This window comes from Maylandia zebra, linkage group LG22, assembly GCF_041146795.1.
Source record: "Maylandia zebra isolate NMK-2024a linkage group LG22, Mzebra_GT3a, whole genome shotgun sequence".
Taxonomy (NCBI): Eukaryota; Metazoa; Chordata; class Actinopteri; order Cichliformes; family Cichlidae; genus Maylandia; species Maylandia zebra.
The window spans coordinates 15,276,186-15,299,317 of record NC_135187.1 but is presented as its reverse complement, the minus strand read 5'-3'; the positions used below and the strand labels follow the sequence as shown (position 1 = coordinate 15,299,317).

Below are 23,132 nucleotides of genomic sequence, written 5' to 3'. Positions count from 1 at the left end.
ACTGGTAAACTTATGATACGTACGATGGTCTTTACTTTCTACACGGTGCATTTCAAGGTCCTGCACCCATCCGTCGGTAAACTGTACCTGGGCTTGTTGCAGTGACCTGAAGTTACTAAACTTCATGAGTGTATGCACTCACTCCAAGAACCGTATGATTATAAATATGCATATAAATATGCTACGATGAGATAGCTGACTTCATCTAACTAGCAAATGTTGTCCAGGCTACGTTGGTGATACAGTTTTTTTTAATATGTATGATATTTTTGTCATGCGATTTTAAAGCTGGTCCTACAACCGCATCCAAGAATAACATGCAGCTTATCTCAGAACTGTCGGTGAAAATTATTCTTGGAGCTAGGTTTAATTGAGCTGCATTTTAAAGAGGTGCAATTTCACAATTTGTGTATATTTTCTAAGTTCACTATTTTGTCATGTGTTGAGAAAAACACAGATTTTAAAATTACATGGTCTAATATTTACATTTAGCATAACTGCAACATTATTTTTTCGTTGTTTTTTTTTTTTTTAAAGACTCGAAAGGACTTGAAATTCAAAGTTTCAGACTTGTGACTTGACTCGGACTTTTACACCAGTGACTTGAGACTCGACTCTGACTTGCCTGACATTACTTGAGACTTGACTTGAGACTTGAGGATAAAGACTTGAGACTTACAAAACAATGACTTGGTCCCACCTCTGCTCTTTAGCTATACCTACTCTAGAAAACAACTGCAGGAGACAATTGGCAACCTGTCTCGCTTTCACTGATCTTAGGGGGAAAGCCTCAGGATAACGAGTGGCATAATCACAAATGACCAAGATGTAACGATTACCTGATGAGCTTCTTTCAAGGGGCCCCACTACATCCATTCCTATTCTTTCAAAAGGTGTATCTATGACAGGCAATGGCTGAAGATGGGCATGGGCCACTCCTTTATTTAGGGTGAGCTGACATATCTGACACGACTTACAAAACTGCTGTAGTTGAGTGTACATGCCAGGCCAGACAAAACGGCTTGCAATCCTATGTAGAGATTTCTGAAAACCAAGATGGCCTGCCCAAGGTACAGAATGACCAAGTTCCATGACTTTGTTTCTTAGTGCCTGTGGTAATGCTATGGCTTCAGTCTTGCCTTTACACTCATAAAGGACACCATTTCTCAACACATAGGTTGCATCTGCCAACACATCTACTGTCCCTTGCACCTGTCCATCAACTTCCGACACCTTATCAAACCAGGATTTTAATGATGGATCTGCCCGTTGAAGTGAAGAGATATCTGGTGGGATATCAAGTTCCAGAGGGAGGTTGGGGCTCTGGTCTACACCCTCTAACCTGGATGAACCCCTAAATTTTTCTCTTCGTCTTTGCGCTCGAGATTTAGCTGGTTTTGCTGGGCTTACTTCTAATTCTTCATCATAGAAAGGTAGCTCTTTCAACGGGTCATTTGCACTCTGAGCTCTTGTGGTGATCAAACTGGGGATTGCACTTTCTGGCTGTGCCTGCAGAATAATGTCTTGCTTCTGTACGTTGTGGTCCTGATCTACATGAACTGTATGCAAATGTCCCGGAACTTCATTAGACACCAAATCTAGCAGTGTAGGTATATCTAACGGTGTGTTCACACCGAACGCGATGGACGCGAATAAAACGCCCCAAACGCCCCTAATTTGACGCGTGTACATTCGCGTCTCAACGCGTGTCCAAGAAAAATCCATCGCGCGTCAAAATATCATATTTTGACGCGCGTGAACCGGAAATGTGGGAGGAATGTGGGAGGGAGTTGTGCCAGACCGGTATCTTTGCAAGATGGCAGCTATCGAGCTAGCGCTTGAAGAGAGAGTCTCCCTTCTCTATGTACTGCGGAGAGCAGAGCAGCAGCGTAAAAGACGTCCTCGCCGTACCTGGGTCCATCAGGTCCTCCAGAGGTGTGAGCAGTTTGGTGAGTTTCACCACTTGCTCCAGGAGCTGCGGCTGGATGACGGCCGATTCCAGCGCTATCACCGTCGGCCAGTTTGAGGACCTGCTTTCCCTCGTCGGTCCCAGCATTGCCCGCCTAGACACCAACTACAGACGCTCAATCCCACCTGCAGAGCGCCTGTCCGTCTGCCTGAGGTTAGTAAAACTATTTAATACGGTAGTCCTTTATTGATATCTGTGCTAATATGCTAATCCATCCAGTTATACACTGCTAACATGGATGTGCTATGCTAACAGTGAATGCTGTCGGTGTTTACTGAAAGCAAACTGTGGTACAGAGACGACTCTTTATAATATTTCTAGTGATACTCAGAAGGTCTCATCAAGTCCCGATTTAATTCGATTTATGCTGTTATCAGTGTTTGAATGATAGCATGGCTGTGGTGTCACATCAATGTATGCGCTCGGTGTTTGCTGATATCAAACTGTAGCATTAGCACCACTGAGTTAACCTTTGTAGTGATACTCACTCCTTTTTATTTAGACCTGGTTTAATTCTGGGATAGTTGAATATTTGTATATAATCCCTGCAGCTGTCAGACTCTATAGCAGGGGTCACCAGCCTTTATTAAAACAGAGTTAGATAAAACTGTGAACAGTTTGGTTCATCTCTAGTTACATGGTTCTATCTTGATAAGCTATGTCTTATCACAGATTAATTTTTCAAAAATATTAATGATTTAAGCAAGGAAAGGGCTACATGTCAACATACAACTCTTTATTTCTATTAATGTCTTACTTCATTCCTACCTGATTGACATGTTTAGGAATTATGAGTGATTGGCTCACTGTAGTTGTGAAAGTTGCTACCAATCAAATTATGATATGTTAAAGTTAAAACAAAACACTGTTTTAGATATGATCTAATATACATTTTGTAATTATCCTTATAATTACAAAAGGTTTTATGTAAGATTCATGTTTTGTGATTTAAATCTGACATCACAAAAGTATTTTGGAATTTGAATAATGTATTTTGTAACTGCAGTACACATAATACTGATTTTGAACAATTTTGTCCAGGTTCCTTGTCACCGGGGACTCCTTCAGGACCATCGCGTTCAGTTTCAGAGTCGGTGTGTCCACGGTGAGCCAGATCACCCCCAAGGCAGCGACGTCCATCTGGGACTGTCTAGTGGACGACTTCATGGCTGTGCCTTCACCTGGAGACTGGCGGTCCATCACAGAGGGATTCCAGGAGCGCTGGAACTTTCCTCTGTGCTGTGCAGCTCTGGATGGGAAGCACATCCAGACAAAGGCACCCCATATATCATATAGGAGACACACACATTGATATACACTAAATATTCATTTCATTTCTTTTTTGTGGTGCCCAAATTGATGCACCTGCTTGATTTTGTTTAAACAATTATTGCACACTTTCTGTAAATCCAGTAAACTTCTTTTCACTTCTCAAATATCACTGTGTGTCTCCTGTATGATATTTAACTGACATTTTTTATTGTAACAACCAACAATTTATACAGGAAAATAATGTCTATTAACAAGGTTGCCCAAACTTCTGCATCCCACTGTATCAGTATATTTTGTCATTAGTATAATATGAAATAAATTCTACATGTGTCAAGTCGTGTGCCAACATTTGCTGTGTAGTAGAACTGAGACATTAGTCATTATAAACATTTATTTGAAATAATATTAAAAGTCTCAAACAGAAAAACATTAAACATAAATATATAAAATATAAGAATTTACAGAGAGACAGGAATAAAAAGGACCAGCTGCTCTCCAGAGCAGGAACAAGGCTGAGGAGGAAATGCTCCATTGGAGACTGGTGTGGCCTCTTCAGGGACTCCAGGATGGCCAGCTCCACCGCCGATGGACCGTCCTGGGACCCGTCCCTCATCTGCCTCGGAGCCGTCCTCCTCTGTGGGCCTGTAAAACAGCACAAAACACAAAGAAATGAGAAGGCTGCTACTAGATTTTAATTTCAACATTGAAAAAAAAAAAACCAATAACAGGATATAATCAGATTGGTTGTAGATATTTAGTAAAGGTGATCACAAGGGAATCCCACCGACTAAAAAGGTATCAGTGCTTGCTGTACATATCTGTGGGTGCAGCAGCAGGAGCTCAGGGACTGGGGATGCTCTGCTGCAGAATCAGTTGGTTCTATCAATACAGTATTAAATGTTAACAGGTTGGATATAATAATCGTAGAGTAGACAGTGGTCCCTCATTTATTGCAGGGGTTCTCAGAATAACTAGCCCCTGGTCACAGTTCTCACAATTGATTCTCAAAGTGCAAACCTTTGTAGATTGCAAAACGTAAAAGTATTATTATGCCGCGGTTTGTCTTCATCTGCGCGCCACTTTCGTGCGCCTTTTTCCCTCACGGTGCAGGTGTCTATTTCCGAATGAGGCTCATAGTTATGGGTGTTTTTGTGCTGTTTTTTCTATTGGACGCGATGGTTATCAAAACCAAACATGATAAATTTGGCAAGCGCAGGAGATTTGTCAATCAGGCTGCAGAATGCAATGCTGTACTGTGCAATAAAAAAATCAGCGAAAAAGCAAAGCAGTGACGGATGAACAGCGGGACCACTGTGTGCTGTTTATTAATAAACAATAAAATATATTCCTAAATGACAACATGCATAAAAGCAGAACGGTATTTGTACGTCAGTGGGGAAAATAGCGGTGGCTTGCTAGCTTTTGTGCGGCTTCCCCGGGTCAGTGAAAACTTTCAAAAGAGAAATGAATGAACTTACCAGGTTGCCCGATCTCTTCACATATCTTCCTCCAAGCTCGGTCCTTTTTATTCCTGTCTCGGTACTGAAAGCAGCTGGTGTTGTACAGCTCCGAGTTGTTTGCTACCGCATTGATTAGCCTTCCCCTCCATTGAAGTATGAAAGGCTTTGGCTGGATCTGCCCCTTTGACCTAGGTAACAGCCACGTCACCAGGCTCCTGATTGGTTGTCGCGGCGCGATTTGACGCTGGAGTTCAGATTTTTCCAACTCGAGCGGTAGACGCGAAACGCACGTATGCACAAAATGCAACACAAAAACTCACGCGCGTGGTTTTATTCGCAAGTCAAACGCGCCAGACGCGCTACACTGACGCGCGTTTCACGCGTTTTGGCGTTTTCGCAACGCAAATCTGCTTCCGAATTTTCGCGGGACCCGCAATCGCGCGTCATCGCGCCTTTCCATTGACTTTACATGTAAACCTGACGCTCTATTCGCGTCCATCGCGTTCGGTGTGAACACACCGTTAGATACAGGGAGCTTTCAGTCAGTGGTTTTGGCTAGTTTAGTACCAAGAGAGCTATGGAGTGACACAAGGACTAAAATAAGCTGTGTACATGATGATGAGAAAGATTATCCCATGGCTGAGGTGTATTTGACTGTAGGTGGCCAGACATTTCTCCTGCCAGTGGCTTTAGCACCCAGACTGCCATATGCAGTGATATTGGGCTAAGAGTGCTTCTTCACGCTGACCATTAACAAGTACAGGTGCTGTTCTTACTGCTTCATGATCAGGACCTGGCAATGTGGGTCTGGGGGCTGAGCACAAAAGGGATGGCCTACTTTGTGTTGTTGTTGGGCAGGTATACTGAGTGTGGCCTATCTGGTTACAGTGATAACATCTAACATCTGATTTTGAACCTGAATGTGACTTTTTAGTGTTGTTACTTTTACCAGAAACAAAATGTCTGCTTCCAGGATAACTTCTACTTTGGCCTATACCACCACTCCTTACACCCCCATCAGACTTACTTTGTCCAGTCATGAAGCTGTCCCGGCCAAAGGTGGTTCCTCTCGATCCTGTTCTGGCAGAGATGAAGATTTCCGCTAGCTGTGAAGCCTCCTCTGCAGATTTGGGGGCACGTTCCCTGATCCACACCTCCAGGTCTGGGTGGACCATCCTCAGAAACTGCTCCAAGATCATTAGTTCAGAAATGTCTTTCACTGTAGATTTTTCAGGTTTCGCCCATTTGTAAAACATATATTTTAATCGCACATAAAGTTCTCTTGGAGTTTCACCTGGGTGCATATCCAGGGCTCGAAACCTTCTTCTGTATGTGTCAGCAGTTATTTCGTATTTAGCAAGAATGGCATCTTTTACTTTATCATAGACTTCTGAATCAGCAATGTCCATATGCACATAAGCACTACGTGCTTTCCCAGTGAGCAGAGGTACGAGTCGAACAGCCTATTCTTCTCTCGGCCAACGGCAAACTTGAGCCAGTCTCTCAAAAGTAGTGAGAAAATGCTCAATATCATCATCTGGAGTGAGTGGCAACAACTTGGGATCTCTCTGGTGAAATGGTTCCTGTCTTGGCAGAGACCACATCTGCTGACCAGTCAGACTAGGCCCCTCATCAGGTTCACCTCCCTCCTCGATTTGGTTGTCCTCTTGTTCCTGCTGCTGTTCTGTCATTTCTTTTACGTGAACTTGCATTTGCTGAAACTGATGTTGCATACTTTTCCATCTTTGTTCTTGTCGGGCTGATTCTCTGTCTATTCTCTGGTCTCTTGTTGCTTGAGACTGCATCAATGATTTCACCAGAGCTGTCAGTTCATCCAGTCTATCGCCAGGTTTAGCTCCTGCTTTAGCCACTGGATCAGCTGTAGCACCTTCACCATCCTCTGCCACTTCATTACTGTCATTCTTCTTTCCACTTCTCGTCATCATATTTACCTCATTCATTAGAGGCAGCACTCCTGACACCACTTGTCAGTTTTGGCCGGCGGTCATAGGTTCTGTCCAATAATATGACGCCGCGAGACTGGAGTAAAATACATCCATGGATTGGCACTTTATTAAAGAAGGAGCATGATAACAGCACAAAACACTAACCGCAACTAAACAAAATGGCTTCCTTTTATACTCTACCTTTTCAGGTGAGTATCCGGAATAGCCCAAGTATGGGGGTTAACTAATCAACATGAAACATAACCCTCCACACAAACAAACATACAATAACATTAAAGCACATCACAAACATATACATATTTCCAACACATACTATAAACAAACCAATAACATAAGCTTCACTCATTTCTATCTAAATTAAAACCCTCTTTAACCATACTCCCTAACCCGGCACACTGGTCTGCTCCAAGAGCTCTTAAACAGGTGATTGAGCCGCTTTCACTCTTTCGCTCCACATCCTGCAAGAAGCAACCAGGACAGGTGAGTACCTTTACAAGTTCTCATTTCACATATGTTTAGGTTATTGATAAATGATTAACTGCAAACAGCTCTAACTTTGGCTCTTCTCCGACACAGGTAGGATGGCCAGTCCCACTGTCTCTTTTCTGTTACAAGCTGTCAATTTAATCGTATGTCAAATAACCTAATAAAAGACTCCATAAGAACTAATGTGTTTTCTTTATTACCCTATTTTAAATTCCCAATCCAACAATTTATTATTAACAATACCAACCAGGTAATGGAACCCCTGGTCTCCATTACACTTGTAATATCCAAATCTACTGTGTTTTGAATTTGATATAAAAAAAAAAAAGTGCCCAAAATAATTACACTTGTAAAAACATAAGACAGAAAATATAAATTCAAGTTACAAATTTATTGAGTTACTTTAACACATAGCATTTCTAACAAAAAGTCCAATGACATAAATCCACCACATTTTATAGGGAATAATGTCAGAAATGTCCAGTTTTGGCACAAGGTTACAATATTAGAAATAAAGAATTTCACAACATGTTTTAAGAGTATTCAGATTTGATTAACACACGAGTATGACCTTTTTATTAAAAAACAAACAAACAAAAGGAAAAGAAAATCCTGCATTATTATGTGGGAAAACCAAATGAAAGTAATAGTATAGTATAGTGCAGTATAATACACTGAAATATAATTGGTAACCTTTTTAATATGCCAGTACTCTGGTTATGCAAAATGCACATTTGTAGAGTGCAATCACAGTCTCAACAACAAAGCAATAAAACATTAAATAGAAAAATACTTCTTTAGAGACATAAAACAGTGTTATAAACCTCCTTAGCGCCTTATGTCAGTTATGAGCAGTTCAGGAGGAACGTTCCTTAAGTGACATTCAAGATCCCACCTAGAAGCCAGAAATGTAGTGAGATTGTCCTTCATTTTCTCTATGGATTTACAGTTATCTGACTAAAAACACAATCAAAATCAACTAAAACAAGTGATGATGGGGGAAAAAAATTAAAAATAAATAAAATAAAATCACCCCTTTTACTTTGGATGTGGATTTAAGATGATGAAGTATGAAACAGAGTGTGCAAAGATTTCTTTATTCTATTCTCTTTAAAAAAACAAAACAAAACAAAAAAACTTATCCAGACTTTGAAACATGATAAGCTGAATTACTTGCTTTAACAGGCACTTGAGGACTGTGTAGGAATCCTGGACATTATTCTGCTGCCAAAAGATCATTTTTAAGACTCAGCACTTTGGGCTTCAACTTCCCACCCTTCAGACCCATCAAAACTTTCTGAATAAAGTCAAAAATGTTGGCCAAACATTTTGGGTAGCTTAGGTGCAGGGCGTAGGTCAGTCCAAATATTACTAGAAATCCATCAGCTAGGGTGGTGAAAACAATGATCGTGTTACCCTCGACCAAAACTGCAGTCTTCTCAGGGCAGAAGAATGTTGCATTGCTGGAATTGGCTCTGATCAGGAGTCCAAGTGGCACTTCACTAATATCTGGTCTATCAGAATGCATCATCTACAGAAAACAAAATTACTACATGTTAGTACATTCCTATTTCTCTTAGTTTCATCTATACAAGTCACATTTCTGGATTATTACTAGCTCAGAAATCAATTGTTTGAACAACAAAAAAGCCACAACACACCAAAGATTTGAGAAAACAAACTGACAAAAATAGTACTTTTTAGTAAAGCAAAGTCATACCTCTTCGTAGCAATAACAGAAAGTCAATAAGAGTTTTTTTTTTTTTGTTTTTTTTTCCATTTGTACAGTGATGTATGGTTGGGCTAGGAACATTATAGAAGGTCTACACATATTAAAAACATGTAGTGTTTCCATTATGTGACATGGACACTGTTGTAGACAGATCCAAGCATGGAGATGCTTCTCAAACTGTCAAAGTGTCATAATGTTTTGAGAAATCTAAACAAGGATGCTACTAAGATATTGTTCACAACTTTGTCCAAAACTTAGATCCCACGTTATGATGAAGCTAGAGGTGTCGTCGTACAAATAGGCAGAGAGGGCATGAAGCACACCAGCACGTTGGGCATGGATATCAGCTTGTTCCTACATCACAAGAAAATTATTTTAAATTATTGGCTAACCTAGTCAAGAATGGTAGTTAAAATTGAAAAATTGATCAAATTAAATAAAGCTCAAAAAACAAGACAAAAATCCACTAACCTGGAGATTTTAGCTTCTGAAGAGCTGAGACAGGACATCAGACACGTTCCCTGTGCAAACAGCTTTCTATCTGAATAAGCTCTGGAGCCGGGGAGAATGTTGGTCCAACACAGCATAAAAGTGGTTCTTCAGGTGGAGGTTTGTAATCCTGTGCAATTCTGCACAGATCTGAACACACAGGATACATTTATGTTTACAAGTTTCGATTAGTCTATAAATCTTTGCAAAATACATCAAATTCCTTACACTCCAAAGGCATAATTTGTTCAGACAGGCCAGATAACAGGAGTTGATATAAAATACATCTTGTTAGATACATCTATATACATTCTTACCTGGGACTGGGATTTCAGAGTAGGCCAGCAATCCAGGATCTGACCTACTGGTAGGTCATCATTGATGATCTCTTTGCATCGTAAGGCCAAAGTTGTGTGCATCAGCTTTGTAATCAGGATTCTTTTCACTTTTCTCGACTTCATCTACAATCTGTAGTCTTAGCTGGTCAAGGTAAACAGCATCTTCACCCCTGAAAATTTACTTCTGCCCTGGCATGGACATAACAGTAAAACACAGAAGACAAGACAGACTACACAGAGAACAGAAAAGACACATAACCAAGGAGACACAGATGAAACATAACTAGCCCAGAACTCAACTAAACCTTAACTAATAATAACAACAATACAAGAACTTCACCTCATTTCAATATAACATAAGAAAGCAAAAATACAAAATAAACTCAAAATGCTGCGTCACAGACCCAGCCCCTGACAGATAAAAAACTAAGTCTTTCACTAATGAACACTGGGCATCAGAATAAAATAAAACGAAAAAAATAACTGTTTGGTAAATATATTATTGATGGATTCACCCTTAAGCTAACCTAAAATAGACCAGGCACAACAATTTTACAGTTCAGAAGCTTCTACATTTCAACTTAGTATACATAACTATTTGCAATGTAAACCATGTTCTACCGCCTAATTATGTAATGATTAATCACTGCTTTTGTAAGTATGTCCTGTGCCTACAATTTTGCTGCCCCAGTTTTAATATGTACAACTCCAGAGAACTAAACGTAAGTTTCAAGTTCCAAAAGTTAGCAAATGGGTTAGCCAAAGTCAATATCCATGTATGCGCTAAGTGTGAAGCAGCGTAGCAGTGCATATTGATTCAACAATTTAACCACAAGGCAGTTTATAATCTGCAAATCCAGAAACGCCTTCTAAAGACTTCTTTTAAAATAGTAAGAGATTAGAAAAGTTATTAACACATTATTAGTCCCAGGGACTAATAATGTGTTATACTAAATATGAGCTTATTAGCATAATTCATGCAAAACACTTTGGGGACAAGGCGACATGGATAAAACGACGCATGCATGTAATTCTTAAATGCCTGCTAGAGTTGTACATTTATGACGATAAAAACCCATATTACAACGGAGAACTATAGTTTCAGAAAAAATAAACTTACCACAAAAGCGCTCCTGAAGATGCTGCAAAGGCGGTAAATGCAGCTAGCCAAGTGCAGAGCGTTAGCTGTTCCAGTTCAAAAGTCCGTAACATACCATACCACGTCCTCCTTTATCCAGCGTCAAAGGCAATGCCGCAAAAAAAAACCCTTCACAAATGTTTTTATTTCTGTTTGGATATTAACGTTCCACAAGTTTCTTTCGAAGTAATGAGCGGGCATTCGCACTCGAAGCGAGGAATCCAAGATGGTTGCCAGCACTTAATAAAGAAACAGGTGGCGCACGTACGTACGTACGTAGGCATGTAAGTGACGTCAGTGTTAAAACTCAAATTATTTAAGGGCAATGTCAGAAACTAATCAATATATTCAAGTACTGATAACTTGAAAAAGCAAACTTGTTCAAACTACTCAAAAAAATAAAGGTGTATGAACTTATTACAGGTTTTAGTTGGAACTCATTTCATTTATCAAACTATTACTATTTGGTCTTACAGTGTGGAAAACCAACATAAAAGGAAGAAAAAAAACCCTTTCATTTAACACATCTTATTAGGGACGATAATCTCCTAACTTGCAGCTCTCCAGAAGAGTAGACACGAAGCCCATTCATTAGCCTGCTCTCTGTATTTGGTTTAAAAAGCACAGCCAGGCTGCTGTGACCTGGATTCAAACCGGGGTTGCTGTGGCCACAACGCAGAGTGCCAACCACTATACGACCACGGCTGGTTTGCGCTGCCAGTTGCAGTCTGCATCTTGCATTTTTCTTACTCCAGTATATAAACTCCGCTTAGAGGACGGTTTGCGCCTCTGACACGAACTCATTTGTTGTTGTTCCGGTATTAGACCAATGAACAATTAGGCTACTTGGATATCTTAACCAAATACACCGCCTGGTCTGTCCATGGCAATTTGAGACACTGTAAACGAAAAAATGTTACTTTGGCCCCTTCAATTCAATATTGCAAACCATGCCAACATTTAATATATAACACTTTGCAGACATGGATGAATATTAAATAGATTTTTTCATTTTGTGCACGATTGATTAAATATGCACATCCCATTTTTTTCAACTGTTTTTCATGATAATTTCATCACATGATAAAGCCACAGGTAGTGTGTAAAATATATCCAGAGTTATACAAACGTCTCTTTAAAAAAGAGCTTTGTTGCTATGCTTTTCGCTCCGATCACGATGTTGCTCTTGCTGGTTTCCATGACATAGCCAGTTTCAAACCAATAATCCTAAAAGCGTTCTCTATTGTTTTGATGTCATACGTCTGGTCTGTCCATGTAGTTTAGAAGTGTACAAAATTCCCATCACCCATGCTCACCATGTCCGCTCCTGGCCTGAGGGATTCTTCTTTAAGTCAAAGTTTCTCCACTATACAAAAGTATGGATGCCAAAATTAGATCCCTCTTTCGAGTGGACCTAATCTCTATTCCTCCCAGCGTCTCTTACTTGAGTAACTTTATTAGAGATGTCAACTGGAAAGGAATTTGTTCTTTGCCATAAAAAATGTTCTTAAAGTGAAGGAAGTTCCATTTAAATTTATTTATTCATATAGTAAATTATTAATTTACTTCGGGGCGTTGAAAGATAGAATAAAATTTACCCTCTTTGAATGTCAGTCAGGTTTATTAGGTTTGTTAGGTTTCTAAGAAAGGATACAATAAAATAAAATAAAAAGGGGGGGGGGCACTACATTAACTTTTTCATAAGAGGAAGAAGAAGAAGAAGCTGTACATTGTGCGGACTTGTTTGAAGAAGTGATCTTTAAATCGAATATTAAATTGTATAATAATAATTCTTCTAATTGTATTGTATCTAAAGTTCTCGCAATATGGATAGTGCACTGCGGTGAATATCCAGTAGACGGAGCCTTTGCGAAGCAAAATGCCCCCTCTTCGAACTGCCAAACTAAAAAGCTCTTATTTTGAAATTTGGTTCACAGGAAGTTCAGTTAACGCGTCGCCGCTCTGAGTTTGACAGACCAGCGGCAAACTTCGGACTGTGTGTGAGTGAGAAAGTAAGCTGTGAATCAGAGCACACAGTAAAAGTTGGTCTCAGTGCTGAAGTCCCTGCTGCAGCTGTCTCACGGCTTTCTAACCGCAAGCTGGAGCCGTTGTTAGCTGGAGGCTAACCCCCTGTTTAAAGTGTATCCAGTGGAAATGATCGAGAAATATTTAAGGTCAGTCTCTAATTTTAACCCTTGCTATGTGAGGAATCCTGCTCGGTTGGTCTCACAGCTCAGTTTCACGTGTTTTACATTTTCATCTGCTGGTATTAAAGTTTTTAACCTTGTTGTAATGTGTGACAGCATGTTTACATGACTGTTTTAGGCGTATTGTTGTTGCTAATGCGCTGTTTTGATTTGTTCGGGCTGTATACACGATGAACTCGGGGCAAGAGTCTTGGCACATTAAGCCACATGTTGCTCATATTTTGTGCTTTTCCACCCGCCCGCCAAACGAAAGAGAGATCATAGGGCGTGTCAACAGCAGTCCTGCAAACCGAGTGAAGAAAGAGCTGTAAAATATTTACTTTACTCCCTACTGCTTGCCTTCATTTATTTATTTTACTGTTTAAAGTCATCAGAGGGTTTTTAGGGGTCTTTCGTGCACATTAAAGGGGCATGCCACCCTTTTTTAACAGGTTACTCACTTCTTGTGTCCTATCTAAACTATCTAAGAAGTTTAACCAGTCTTCCCATGATTTTGGATTTTCCTGGGATCTAAAACCTACTTTTATTTTCCACTGGTGGGTGTTAATAGCTATGAGAAAAATTGAGAGCCGCCTTCCAGCACAGTCACTACTAAAAGGAGGCTTTGTTTATCTAAATGGCAAGTTATATTTCAGAAGTTTGTCTTTTAGGAAAGGAACTATCATATGGTGGAGAAATGAGACAGGAATTCCTAAAACTGCTTTCATTACTCTGTAAGAGCAACATTTGTTTTAACCACTTCCATTTTCCAAACCGTCTTCTTCCATATTTCTTTTCAGTTCCATAAAATACATTTAAAGCACAGCTGAAATTGCCACTGGCTGCATCAAAGCGGCTTCCTCTCAGACAGATATGACGACAAACTTGTTTGTTACAGATGGTGGACAGCCTCTGGATGGCTGCCTCTCACAGCATGGCGTTACCTCCTTAAGCTACACACCCTAGTCAAGTTTAAATACTGTTACTTGTGGGTACACTAATGGTTAAGCTGTCCCAGTTTGTTTAAATGGTGGTTTCACTGCATCTGAATTTTATTAAGTCTTTGATGGTGCATGTATGTGTAACATAGTTCAAAAACTGTTTAATAGTATACAAATAAACACAACCCCCCAACATGAGGTTGGCTAAATTAGGGGTTTTCAGGGGAATAAGTGAGTTAACTATGTGCTTTTTTTCCTTGACACAGCAGGGTGGTTAGTCAGAGGCTGGAATGGCCTGAGAAAGGATTGCACGCAAGTGTGTCAAAGTTTAAGAAAGAATAGAAGATGATGAGACAAAAGGACAGAAATAAAAATAAAGGAAAGAGAAAAGCTAGGAGGGTGCTAGAGGTATGTTGGAGTACATAATGTAGGCAGGAGGTTGAGGAAAAAGAGGAAAATGGAATAGGGTATAGGTCACTGGGTTCAGCCTGGAGCTGCAACTAATGCAAGTCAGATGTTTATTCTGACACTGGTACATAGGCAGTCTGATGGTAGCTTGGTAAGTTTACTCAAAAGGACTTTAATTGGCATTGTATTTTGATGATACCTGAACAAAGGTGTTGTTTCATCTCAAATCATCAAACTTTAAACACTTTTGCTCAGCAGTGTTTTTTCTCTTGGAGCTCTGCCATGCAGGCCATTTCTGCCCAGTCTCTTTCATATGTTGGAGTCATGAACACTGACGTCACAGGAGCTTGCAAAGAAAAGCGTCTGGACTTCTTTAAGTTACAGTAACTTAAAGAAGTCCAGACGCTTTTCTTTGCAAGCTCCTTTGACTACGATGACCTGGATGACTGAGAACCTTCACAGACATGAACACTGACCTTATCTAAGGCGAGTGAGGCCTGCAGTTCTTTGGATGTTGTTTTGGGGTCTTTTGTGACCTCTTAGATGAGTTATCGCTGTGCTCTTGGGGTCATTTTAGCGATTTTTGCCACTCCTGGGAACGTTCATCACTCTTCCATGTTTTTGCCATTTGTGGATAATGGCTCTCACTGTGGTTCACTGGAGTTCCACAGCTTTCAAAATGGCTTTTTAACCTTTTCCAGACTGAGAGATCTCAGTTATTTTGTTTTTCATTTGTTCCTGAATTTCCTTGGATTGCGACATGATGTCTGGGTTTTGATGATCTCTTGGTCTACTCCACTTTGTCAGGCAGGTCCGATTTAAGTGATTTCCTTATTGAGACATGTGTGGCAGTAATCAGGCCTGGGTGTGGCTAGAGAAATTGAACTCAGCTTTCCAAAAATTTGATACACCACAGTTAATTTGTGTTATAACATCACTTTTCACACGGGCTCATGTAGATTAGATTTTTTCCCCCTTTACTAAAAAAATCCCTTCATTTAGAAACTGCATTTTGTGTTTGCTTGTGTTATTTTTTTTGACTAAAATTTAAATTTGTTTGATGATCTATAACATTTAAGTGTGACAAACATACCCCCCCCCCCCCCCCCCCCCCCCCAAAAAAAAAAAAAAAAAATTGAAAAGCAGGAAAGGGTCAAACACTTTTTTACACCACTGTAATATATTCTGTGAAATTGTAGCTTCATATATCAAGTGCTTTTTAGATATTTATGTATGTTTTTTTTAATAAAAGGCCTGGCCTCCTGCTTTTAGACTTTTCTTTCATACATTGAAATCCGCCACAATAATTTTAATGTTAATGTTTAAACTCAAAAACCTTTAAGGATAAAGGCTCGATACTCTAACTCCTCTTTCTCACCATAAAATCTAATCAGAATTTGTAGGATGTGCTAGTTGAAACGCATTTAATACATAAAAAACAGTCCTGTAGTGTTGCGTATTTAAGCACACACTAACAAACAAAATATCACATCAAAAGACAACTAGTGACAATTTGTGAATGACATATATTGGTGTTTTACAGTAAAGGAAAGTAAAACGTGTGCAATACTTTTTTTAACATGACATTTTTAGTCATAAAAATGAATATATGCTGCTTTAATTCAACTTTAATGCAGGGCTTAGCAAATATGATAAGTTGTACCACAAAAATATCAGTAGATGATACTATAATTATTGCTACTACTGCCCGTCACACCTCCCAGGGTATGGACCACCAAAAGTAGATCTCCAGAGGTTTCAGTAGAAAGCTTAATCCCAATAGAACGAAATTGTAATTGAGAATTTTTTTTTTTTTTTTTTTTTTTTTTTTTTTGAAAGTCATTTTCAAGTCCAAGTCGAATGCTTGAAGTAATGATAACAGCAGGAATGTCCAGAAGCATCATTCTGAAAAACTGAAAGAATAAAAACCTCTAAAAGTAACCACAAATAATGTAAATAATATAAATGTCCAGCTTCAGTTCAGCGTTTAATATCATGAATTTACCAAAGAAATTCTAGGATCAGCATGTTTTGTGAAAAAAGAACTGTAAGAGCATCTTTTTTTTTAATGTATCCACAATTGCTGAGAATCATCAAGTTTAAAAACTAATGCTGTGACTTTTCTTTAGCCACTACAGATGGAATCAAATGTGGCGATATGTCAGGCAAAAAAGTTTTTTAAAAAAAGGTTTGCTTACAGGAATTTTTGATGTTAATGACAAAACTGGTTTACTGCATCGGTGATCAAACTCTAACATCTGCTGTTTGTGCGATTTCGATTTTTTAAATATCCTTTTTGCATCACATAGTCCAGATGAATGCAATGCTGTGTGCATGTGTGACAGCATGCATCCTGAGGAAGTTGTGGTGAAGGATTTTGTCTATGCTCTGACAAATCTTGTGGTTTTTATTTAGCTGATGCTTAATTTTACAAATTTGATTAATCAAAACCTAGTTTCTTTACGCAAAGTGGAACTCAAACTCCGATATAAACAGCATTTGGTTTGAGAATTTTATTAGTCATGGTTAAAATTGTTGAACCGTCACCACAGCTGCTTCACCTCTTCACTGTAGTCAGATTTACAGTTGGGGTCAGAAGTTTACATTTACTCATCATCTGCATGAATGTTGCAGGAATTTTGGACTTTGATTGCTTTGAACTGTTGTTTTTCTAGGTTTGAATGATTGTAGAGGATTAAAAAAACAAGAATTGGGTATGCAATCCACAAACACCAGGTCAAAATTTTACATACAGGCTCAAATAAACACATACACTCCCACCTCCTTTATTATTCCAACAACTTTGTGTAGCGTAATAGTATTACTGTCAACAAAACAGCCCCACCGCATGATACTACTACCACCATGCTAGACAGCTGGTACGGTGTTCTTAGGTTTTAAAGCCTCACTTTTACGCCTCAGATCAAACCTCTTATCACTGAATCCAAATCAATCTTTGTCTCATCTGACTATTAAACCTTTCTCCAGAAAGCATTTGGTGGTGTTCCAGGCAGTTTCCAGGTCATGGCAGGCTTGAGCCTAGGTGGTTTTTGGGTTGGTCATGAACATTCTAACCAGTTTGGGTCTTCTTCTGGAGTTTGGCAAAGTGTTCACACATCCAAATAACTTGCATACAGCTGTTTGGACTGATGACATTGAAATCTGCAGGTTTTTTTTTTTTTTAGAAATGGCTCCAAGACACCTTCCCAGCTTGTGTAAACTTACAATTCTCCTTCTCAGATCATCACTGAGTTTCTTGGACTTTCCCATTGTTCTGAGTATTGGTCAGTCCAATGAGTGCTGTCAAACAAATCCCTTTAGTAGTTGCTGAATTGGAGAAAATCCAAAATTAATTAAAACATGTGCACCTAACTCTTTTTTTTTTTTAAGCCATGAAAGATGTACACTGTACAATCATTCCAACCTGAAAAAAAGGTTTAAAGAAAGCCCAAAATTACCATTACATATACTCATCATGGGCATGAATGCAAACTTCTAAACAACTGCACCTGCTAGTTCTCTGTCACTACAGTAAGGGCTACTGATGCATTTACCCTCAATAAAATCATGTTTCGTTGTGTAACATCATAACACGGTAACTCATCTGCAGATTCAGTCCAGAAACAGTGATACCTACTGTGAGTGGAATACCTAAATAAGCATTGTTTTAAAATATATGTTTCACTGACTTGACACGTTGCCTGATGTGTTAATACTACTACAAAAATTGCAGGGAAAGCTATCTCAGTATAAATTTTAGTTGTAGAAAAAAGCTCTTATCTCATCTAAATACACACTGTGTGTCTTTTTGGCAGTTTGAGTGCTTGGATGTGATGGCGGAGCTCCCATCTGGACTGCTTGAGGCATGTGTAGTGGTTGGAGCCCACAGTGATAAGCTTCGAGATATACACCAGGTATGTATGCAGACAGATAGTCTGTCAATCAAAGTCAGTCAAAAGACGGATAAAAAGTGTGACCATGCTGTTGAAGCAAAAACAGGCACACAAAGAATAAAAACAAAAAATCGGACATATTTCTGGGCTATCTGAATCCTTCCTGCAAACAAAAGCTCTTTTCGATACTTGTGGATTGTAACTCTAGAAGGAGCAGATTTTTGCTTTTATGTAGGTCAGCCTTTAAATCACAATACCTGTGAACATTTATGTCCACAACATGAAGAGCATGATTCATTTCAAGTAGAATTGGGTGCGTTATGAACTGTTTGGCTAATCAAAAGTCTGATGTATAGAAATAATATCATGTATGCCATAATGCTTCTTAATCAGTCATACTTATTAATTTCAAAGAGTTTACAACCGTAGGTTATAGTACGTGTAAGGGCAAAATAAATCCTCTGTATTGTTTTATATGTATGGTCTCTAAAACATGACTGAAAATATAAACATGACAAACTTCATTGCAGCTCCAACAACAGGGTAAGTTAAATGGACTCCCACTGTTGGAAGCTGAGGTACTGCAGGTCCATGCCCCGCCTTTTGTTTCCAAAGAGACCAATTCAAGCCAGGTGATTGCTCCAGCTTTCAGCCGTGTCCAGAGGAGGAGGAGCTTCATTAAGAAAGTATGCATCATTATTATTATTATTAGTATTATTATTATTATTATTATTATTATTATTATATTACACAGGATCACAGAAAAACAAATTGTCTGCTGCTTGCGGTATTTCATGTGTCTTAAACTAAAGACACTTATACTACTTATACTAAAGCATACTACTGTGCTGAGTCCAAATCTGTAGTTGGATTTAGCCTAGGATGTCAGGTTCTGAAGTTATACACGATATCATTAGCTATTCATACAGACACAAGAAACTGATTTTATATTTGTTATACAGTCACTGTACATAACTACATTTTTCTTCAAAACTGTGAGAGATTACAAAAACTTGTTCACATTAACAAACGTGTAAATAATAAGTTCACTTGAGTCTTTATGCAATGCACATGCACTGTTCAAAAGTGCTTTAGGCACTTGCTTTTGCGGTTGTGAGAGTCTCCACTTGACCACTGCAGAAACCAGCAGTAATTGCCCATCATGTTGGGGTTGAAGCTGCCTTGATATCTTGTCTCCATGGTGTCAATATCCTTGTTGGATTGTTCTCCATGTTCATCACTTACATCACCCATATTTGGACTGAAAAAATCCAGATGAGAATGCAAAAAATGCATTTTGAGTGACATTTGGCAGTCGAGTTGCTGATACGCTGCTAACATGTTGCTTACAAGTTCAACATAGTTTTCAACCCGATGGTTGCCAAGAAAGTTTTACACAACTAGCAGAAATGCATCCCAAGCAGAAAGTTCAAGCATGTTCAGTTTGGAGCTGAACGCATCATTTTGCAGATGTCAAAAATTCCAACAGCTCAGGAATTTTTTCCAAACCTATCCTTCAGATACTGGAGGCCATTTCCATTACCATCAATTGGCATGTCAAAGTATTAGGCCCAGTTTAATGTGAAGTGGTGGAAGTTACACTTTTAGTGGATCAACCAGTGATGCATGTAGCACATTGTATTGGCAAACAGTGTGCTCTTCCATTGACTTATGTGTCTCTTTCATTCCCACAGCATGAGCATTAGGAACAGAAAGCTTTTCGTTACTCTGATTGCATGGGGGGTATTTAGCACAAATATAGCAAAGATTGTCTGGATGGTTAACGCAGCTCCACCTACTCATCTTTAGGATAAAACACACTAATAGACTTGCTAGATAAGAAAACAGTTCTGTAAACTATAAGCTTGCTCTTGGCCAATCTTGCATTATATAGAGGCTTAGCAACTGCTGACCCTGCAGGAACACGCTGCTGCATAATGTGTTACAAACGCGGGCTTATTTACCATGTAGTGGCCAAACTGTACTTGACCTTTAACTTAAGATTTAGACGTCCTAGGTGAATTTTGACTTCAGATTTGGAATCAGCACACTGCATTTCATGTAAATACCATGTTTTATTCCCAGTAGCAAAATCTTTCTTGTCCTGTGTTATTATTAGTATTATAGAGTAAACGAAAAAACAGACTATCTGCAGAACAGTGGCTCAATTCCTTCACAGCAAGAAGTCCTGGGTTCAGCCCTGGGCAGGGCCCTTCTTTGCAATGCTTGAATGTTCTTCCAGGTTAATGCTGCATGTCTGGGCCCAGGGCACTCTTGCAAAAGAGTTTCTTGCTCATGCATTTTCCTTTTTGCAGAAGAGGAGAGATCGTGCTGCAGAGACTCTGTCTAATGGAGAAGCAGCCAATCGCGCTGAAGTGTCATCAGCAACAGAAGACATCAGTGTTCCAAAAGATTTGGATCTTATTGCTTTACCAGAGCTATGCTTCCCAGGTATTCTGTGTAAATTTCCATTGTGACAAACCAAACATTACTGAGGATTAAGCTGAATAGCACTGCTGCACACACTCATAATAAATACAGAATTACATAATAATCCAGTCTGTTGCTTGAGTAATCTATTCTTAGGCAATGACTGTATCTAGACTGATATGGTTTTACTAATGCCAGGTATTCTTCTTTCTTTCTCTAGTTAAGTCTTACTTAACTAGAGACCATCATGCTTAGATGCATTTTTCCAGTCTAAGATCAAGAATCTGAAAATTTATTATCATGCGTTGCACAGTCGAGCATTAGAAGTCCCATTTTCCTGCTCTTTAATCTAGGTTTAGAGGCATTATGAAATTGCATTTGCATATAGCCACTTCCACTGGCAGCCAGGACGTTTCCACTCTTATTGCTTTGTCTCTTGGAGACATGGATTAAATTAACGAGCATCTGTGCATTTTGTTGTATGGCATAATCTTAAAATATCTTTTTTTTTCATCTAGGTGGTCTTGAGCTAGCCAGTGAGCAGAAACAAGACAGTTATCACTTCCTGGTTTTTACTGACATGTTTGGGAACCGAACCCATGGAGTCGTTGTGCAGTACTACAGAGCTGTGCTGGTACAAATGCATACTCTCAATTTAATAGAAGGACATGCTAGGACTAATCAGTGCAGACAATCAGTATTACTCATTGGCTTCCTTTTGTGTCAGTCCTGTCAGGAAGGCGTCTTCCAGAACGGTCACAGGGGAAGCTCAACTAAAGCACGTTTCTACGCACCCTTTGCTGTGTGTATCATCTCCAAGTTCCCCTACTACAATGCCCTGAAAGACTGCCTGTCATGGTAACTTCTTTTGAACATACAGTTGATAAATAACCTTGACCTTGGTTGTGTTTTACTTTGTGCATTTAAATTAATCTTTCATTTGGCCTCCTGCCTGCACATGCTCAGTCTCCTGGTCCAGCTGCATACTGCAAGACAAGCCGATTTTGAGGAGACAGTGAAGGAGTTTTCAGCCAAGCTGTCCCTCGTGCCGTTACCCCCTCCTGGACAGCTGCATGTGGTCAGGAAAAACTTTTCGTTCTCCATCAGATAACTCCACCTTATTGTCTTTGTGTCAGACAGCTCTGATAGATCCTTATAGTAAAATTCTTCTCTTTGTTAGTCTTTCAGTCTTCGTCCTCTTCAAATATATCTTCCATCAAGAGAGGATCAGGACAGTCCTGTTGTTGACATCGACCTGCATCTGCCTTTCCTCTGTTTTACTCACACCGTATTGCTCCAGGTACTGCATATGGCAGCGTGGTATTGCATTTAGCCTTTAAATATAGCAGAAAATATGAGATCCTAAGTATTTTTTCACTCTTCAGGTGTTGTCCTACCTTCTCCAAGAGCAGCGACTGGTCTTGTTCTCCTGTGACTGGGCCAGACTCACTCTTGTTGCAGAGTGTCTGCTGTTGTACCTCCAGGTTAGTGTAAAGAACATCGTGTTAAAGTGCCCATATTGACTTATTTTTCATTCCTAAATATTTTAGCCGTGTTTTCTCTTTCAGCCTCTGTCCTGGCAGCAGCCTTATGTTCCCGTCTTGGCGAGAGGAATGTTGGACTTCATAATGGCTCCCACTGCCTTTCTCATGGGCTGTCACATCAGTCATTTTGAAGAGGTTGCTGCAGTAAGTACAATGCTGTCGTTATCAGCGTTTAAACATTAGGCTTTTTGTGTCTACGTGTGCTTTTTTTTTTTTTAAAACCATAATGAGGGAGTACACTCTTGGTTTCCTTCCTTGCTGACAACAGATAGATCGTGGAAACCTTTCTTATCTAAGGAAGTGGTGTTTTAAATATTTGGGGATTTTAGCTTAAGCTTATAATAACCTTTACAGTAATTACTAGATGTGCATTGAAGAAAATAAATAATAAATTACAATTTTCTTTGTAAATTGTCTCAGTTGAGCTCACATACAGCATCCAACAATAGCTGTTTGTTCTCATCTGTATTCGTCTTTATTCAAGCTGAGTCCACATATTCTACAGAGGCAGTCTGTTTGTCAGACTGAGATCTTCTGTTAGGCTGGATTGTACTCTACTGTACCTATTGTACCTACAATATATGCGTCTGTTTGTGCTCATTTGTGGGAATAGGAGACAGAAGACCTCATTCTGGTGAACATCGATGATGGCAGCATTCAGACATCGTGGTGCGAAACAGTCGACCTGCCTGCTATCCCTCTGGTTGCAGCTGAGAGCTTTACATCAAGGTAACAAACATGTGCCTCAATGTAAAAGTAGACTGCTTAATAGATACTGTGACAATAAAAGGAACTATTATGCTTTTACTTATTTTGTGTACTCTTATAGTGTTGGTGCTCTTATTAGATTTCAGTAAGTTAGATCCGCAAATGTCAACA

General features: G+C 39.4%; 2 protein-coding genes and 1 long non-coding RNA gene across 4 annotated transcripts in view; 2 read left to right on the top strand and 1 right to left on the bottom strand.

The window, feature by feature from the left end:
- The first annotated feature begins 1,911 nt into the window (after positions 1 to 1,911).
- LOC143414718 (uncharacterized) lies at positions 1,912 to 3,575 on the top strand. Its single transcript, XM_076879563.1, has 2 exons — positions 1,912 to 2,122; positions 3,011 to 3,575. Exons 1-2 carry the CDS (start codon positions 1,986 to 1,988, stop codon positions 3,279 to 3,281), a joined length of 408 nt encoding a protein of 135 aa, XP_076735678.1. The 5' UTR covers positions 1,912 to 1,985; the 3' UTR covers positions 3,282 to 3,575.
- A 3,154-nt stretch (positions 3,576 to 6,729) lies between these two features.
- On the bottom strand, positions 6,730 to 11,078 carry LOC101466521 (uncharacterized). 2 transcript variants are annotated; one of them, XR_001342424.3, is made up of 4 exons: positions 10,834 to 11,078; positions 9,693 to 9,943; positions 9,358 to 9,525; positions 6,731 to 9,240 (listed from the first exon to the last, which is right to left on the bottom strand). It is a non-coding gene; the product is annotated as an uncharacterized LOC101466521 (long non-coding RNA). The 2 variants fall into 2 exon arrangements; XR_013095389.1 differs by having other exon boundaries at positions 6,730 to 9,525.
- A 1,731-nt stretch (positions 11,079 to 12,809) lies between these two features.
- The window catches only part of dennd3a (DENN/MADD domain containing 3a), a 28,558-nt gene continuing 18,235 nt past the window's right edge, over positions 12,810 to 23,132 (top strand). The window contains exons 1-11 of the mRNA XM_004549137.4: positions 12,810 to 13,025; positions 18,202 to 18,300; positions 18,810 to 18,965; positions 20,595 to 20,730; positions 21,228 to 21,343; positions 21,437 to 21,567; positions 21,676 to 21,787; positions 21,890 to 22,009; positions 22,095 to 22,193; positions 22,278 to 22,397; positions 22,867 to 22,982. Of these exons, the coding sequence (XP_004549194.3) occupies positions 18,220 to 18,300; positions 18,810 to 18,965; positions 20,595 to 20,730; positions 21,228 to 21,343; positions 21,437 to 21,567; positions 21,676 to 21,787; positions 21,890 to 22,009; positions 22,095 to 22,193; positions 22,278 to 22,397; positions 22,867 to 22,982 (1,187 nt within the window). The 5' untranslated portion in view covers positions 12,810 to 13,025; positions 18,202 to 18,219. The remainder of the gene's footprint in view (positions 13,026 to 18,201; positions 18,301 to 18,809; positions 18,966 to 20,594; positions 20,731 to 21,227; positions 21,344 to 21,436; positions 21,568 to 21,675; positions 21,788 to 21,889; positions 22,010 to 22,094; positions 22,194 to 22,277; positions 22,398 to 22,866; positions 22,983 to 23,132) is intronic.

Bases quoted from the DNA above. Each gene is read 5' to 3' on its own strand.
- LOC143414718 (XM_076879563.1), top strand. From the start codon at position 1,986: ATGACGGCCGATTCCAGCGCTATCACCGTCGGCCAGTTTGAGGACCTG. The intron at 2,123-3,010 runs GTTAGTAAAACT...AATTTTGTCCAG, and splicing joins CGCCTGTCCGTCTGCCTGAG to GTTCCTTGTCACCGGGGACT.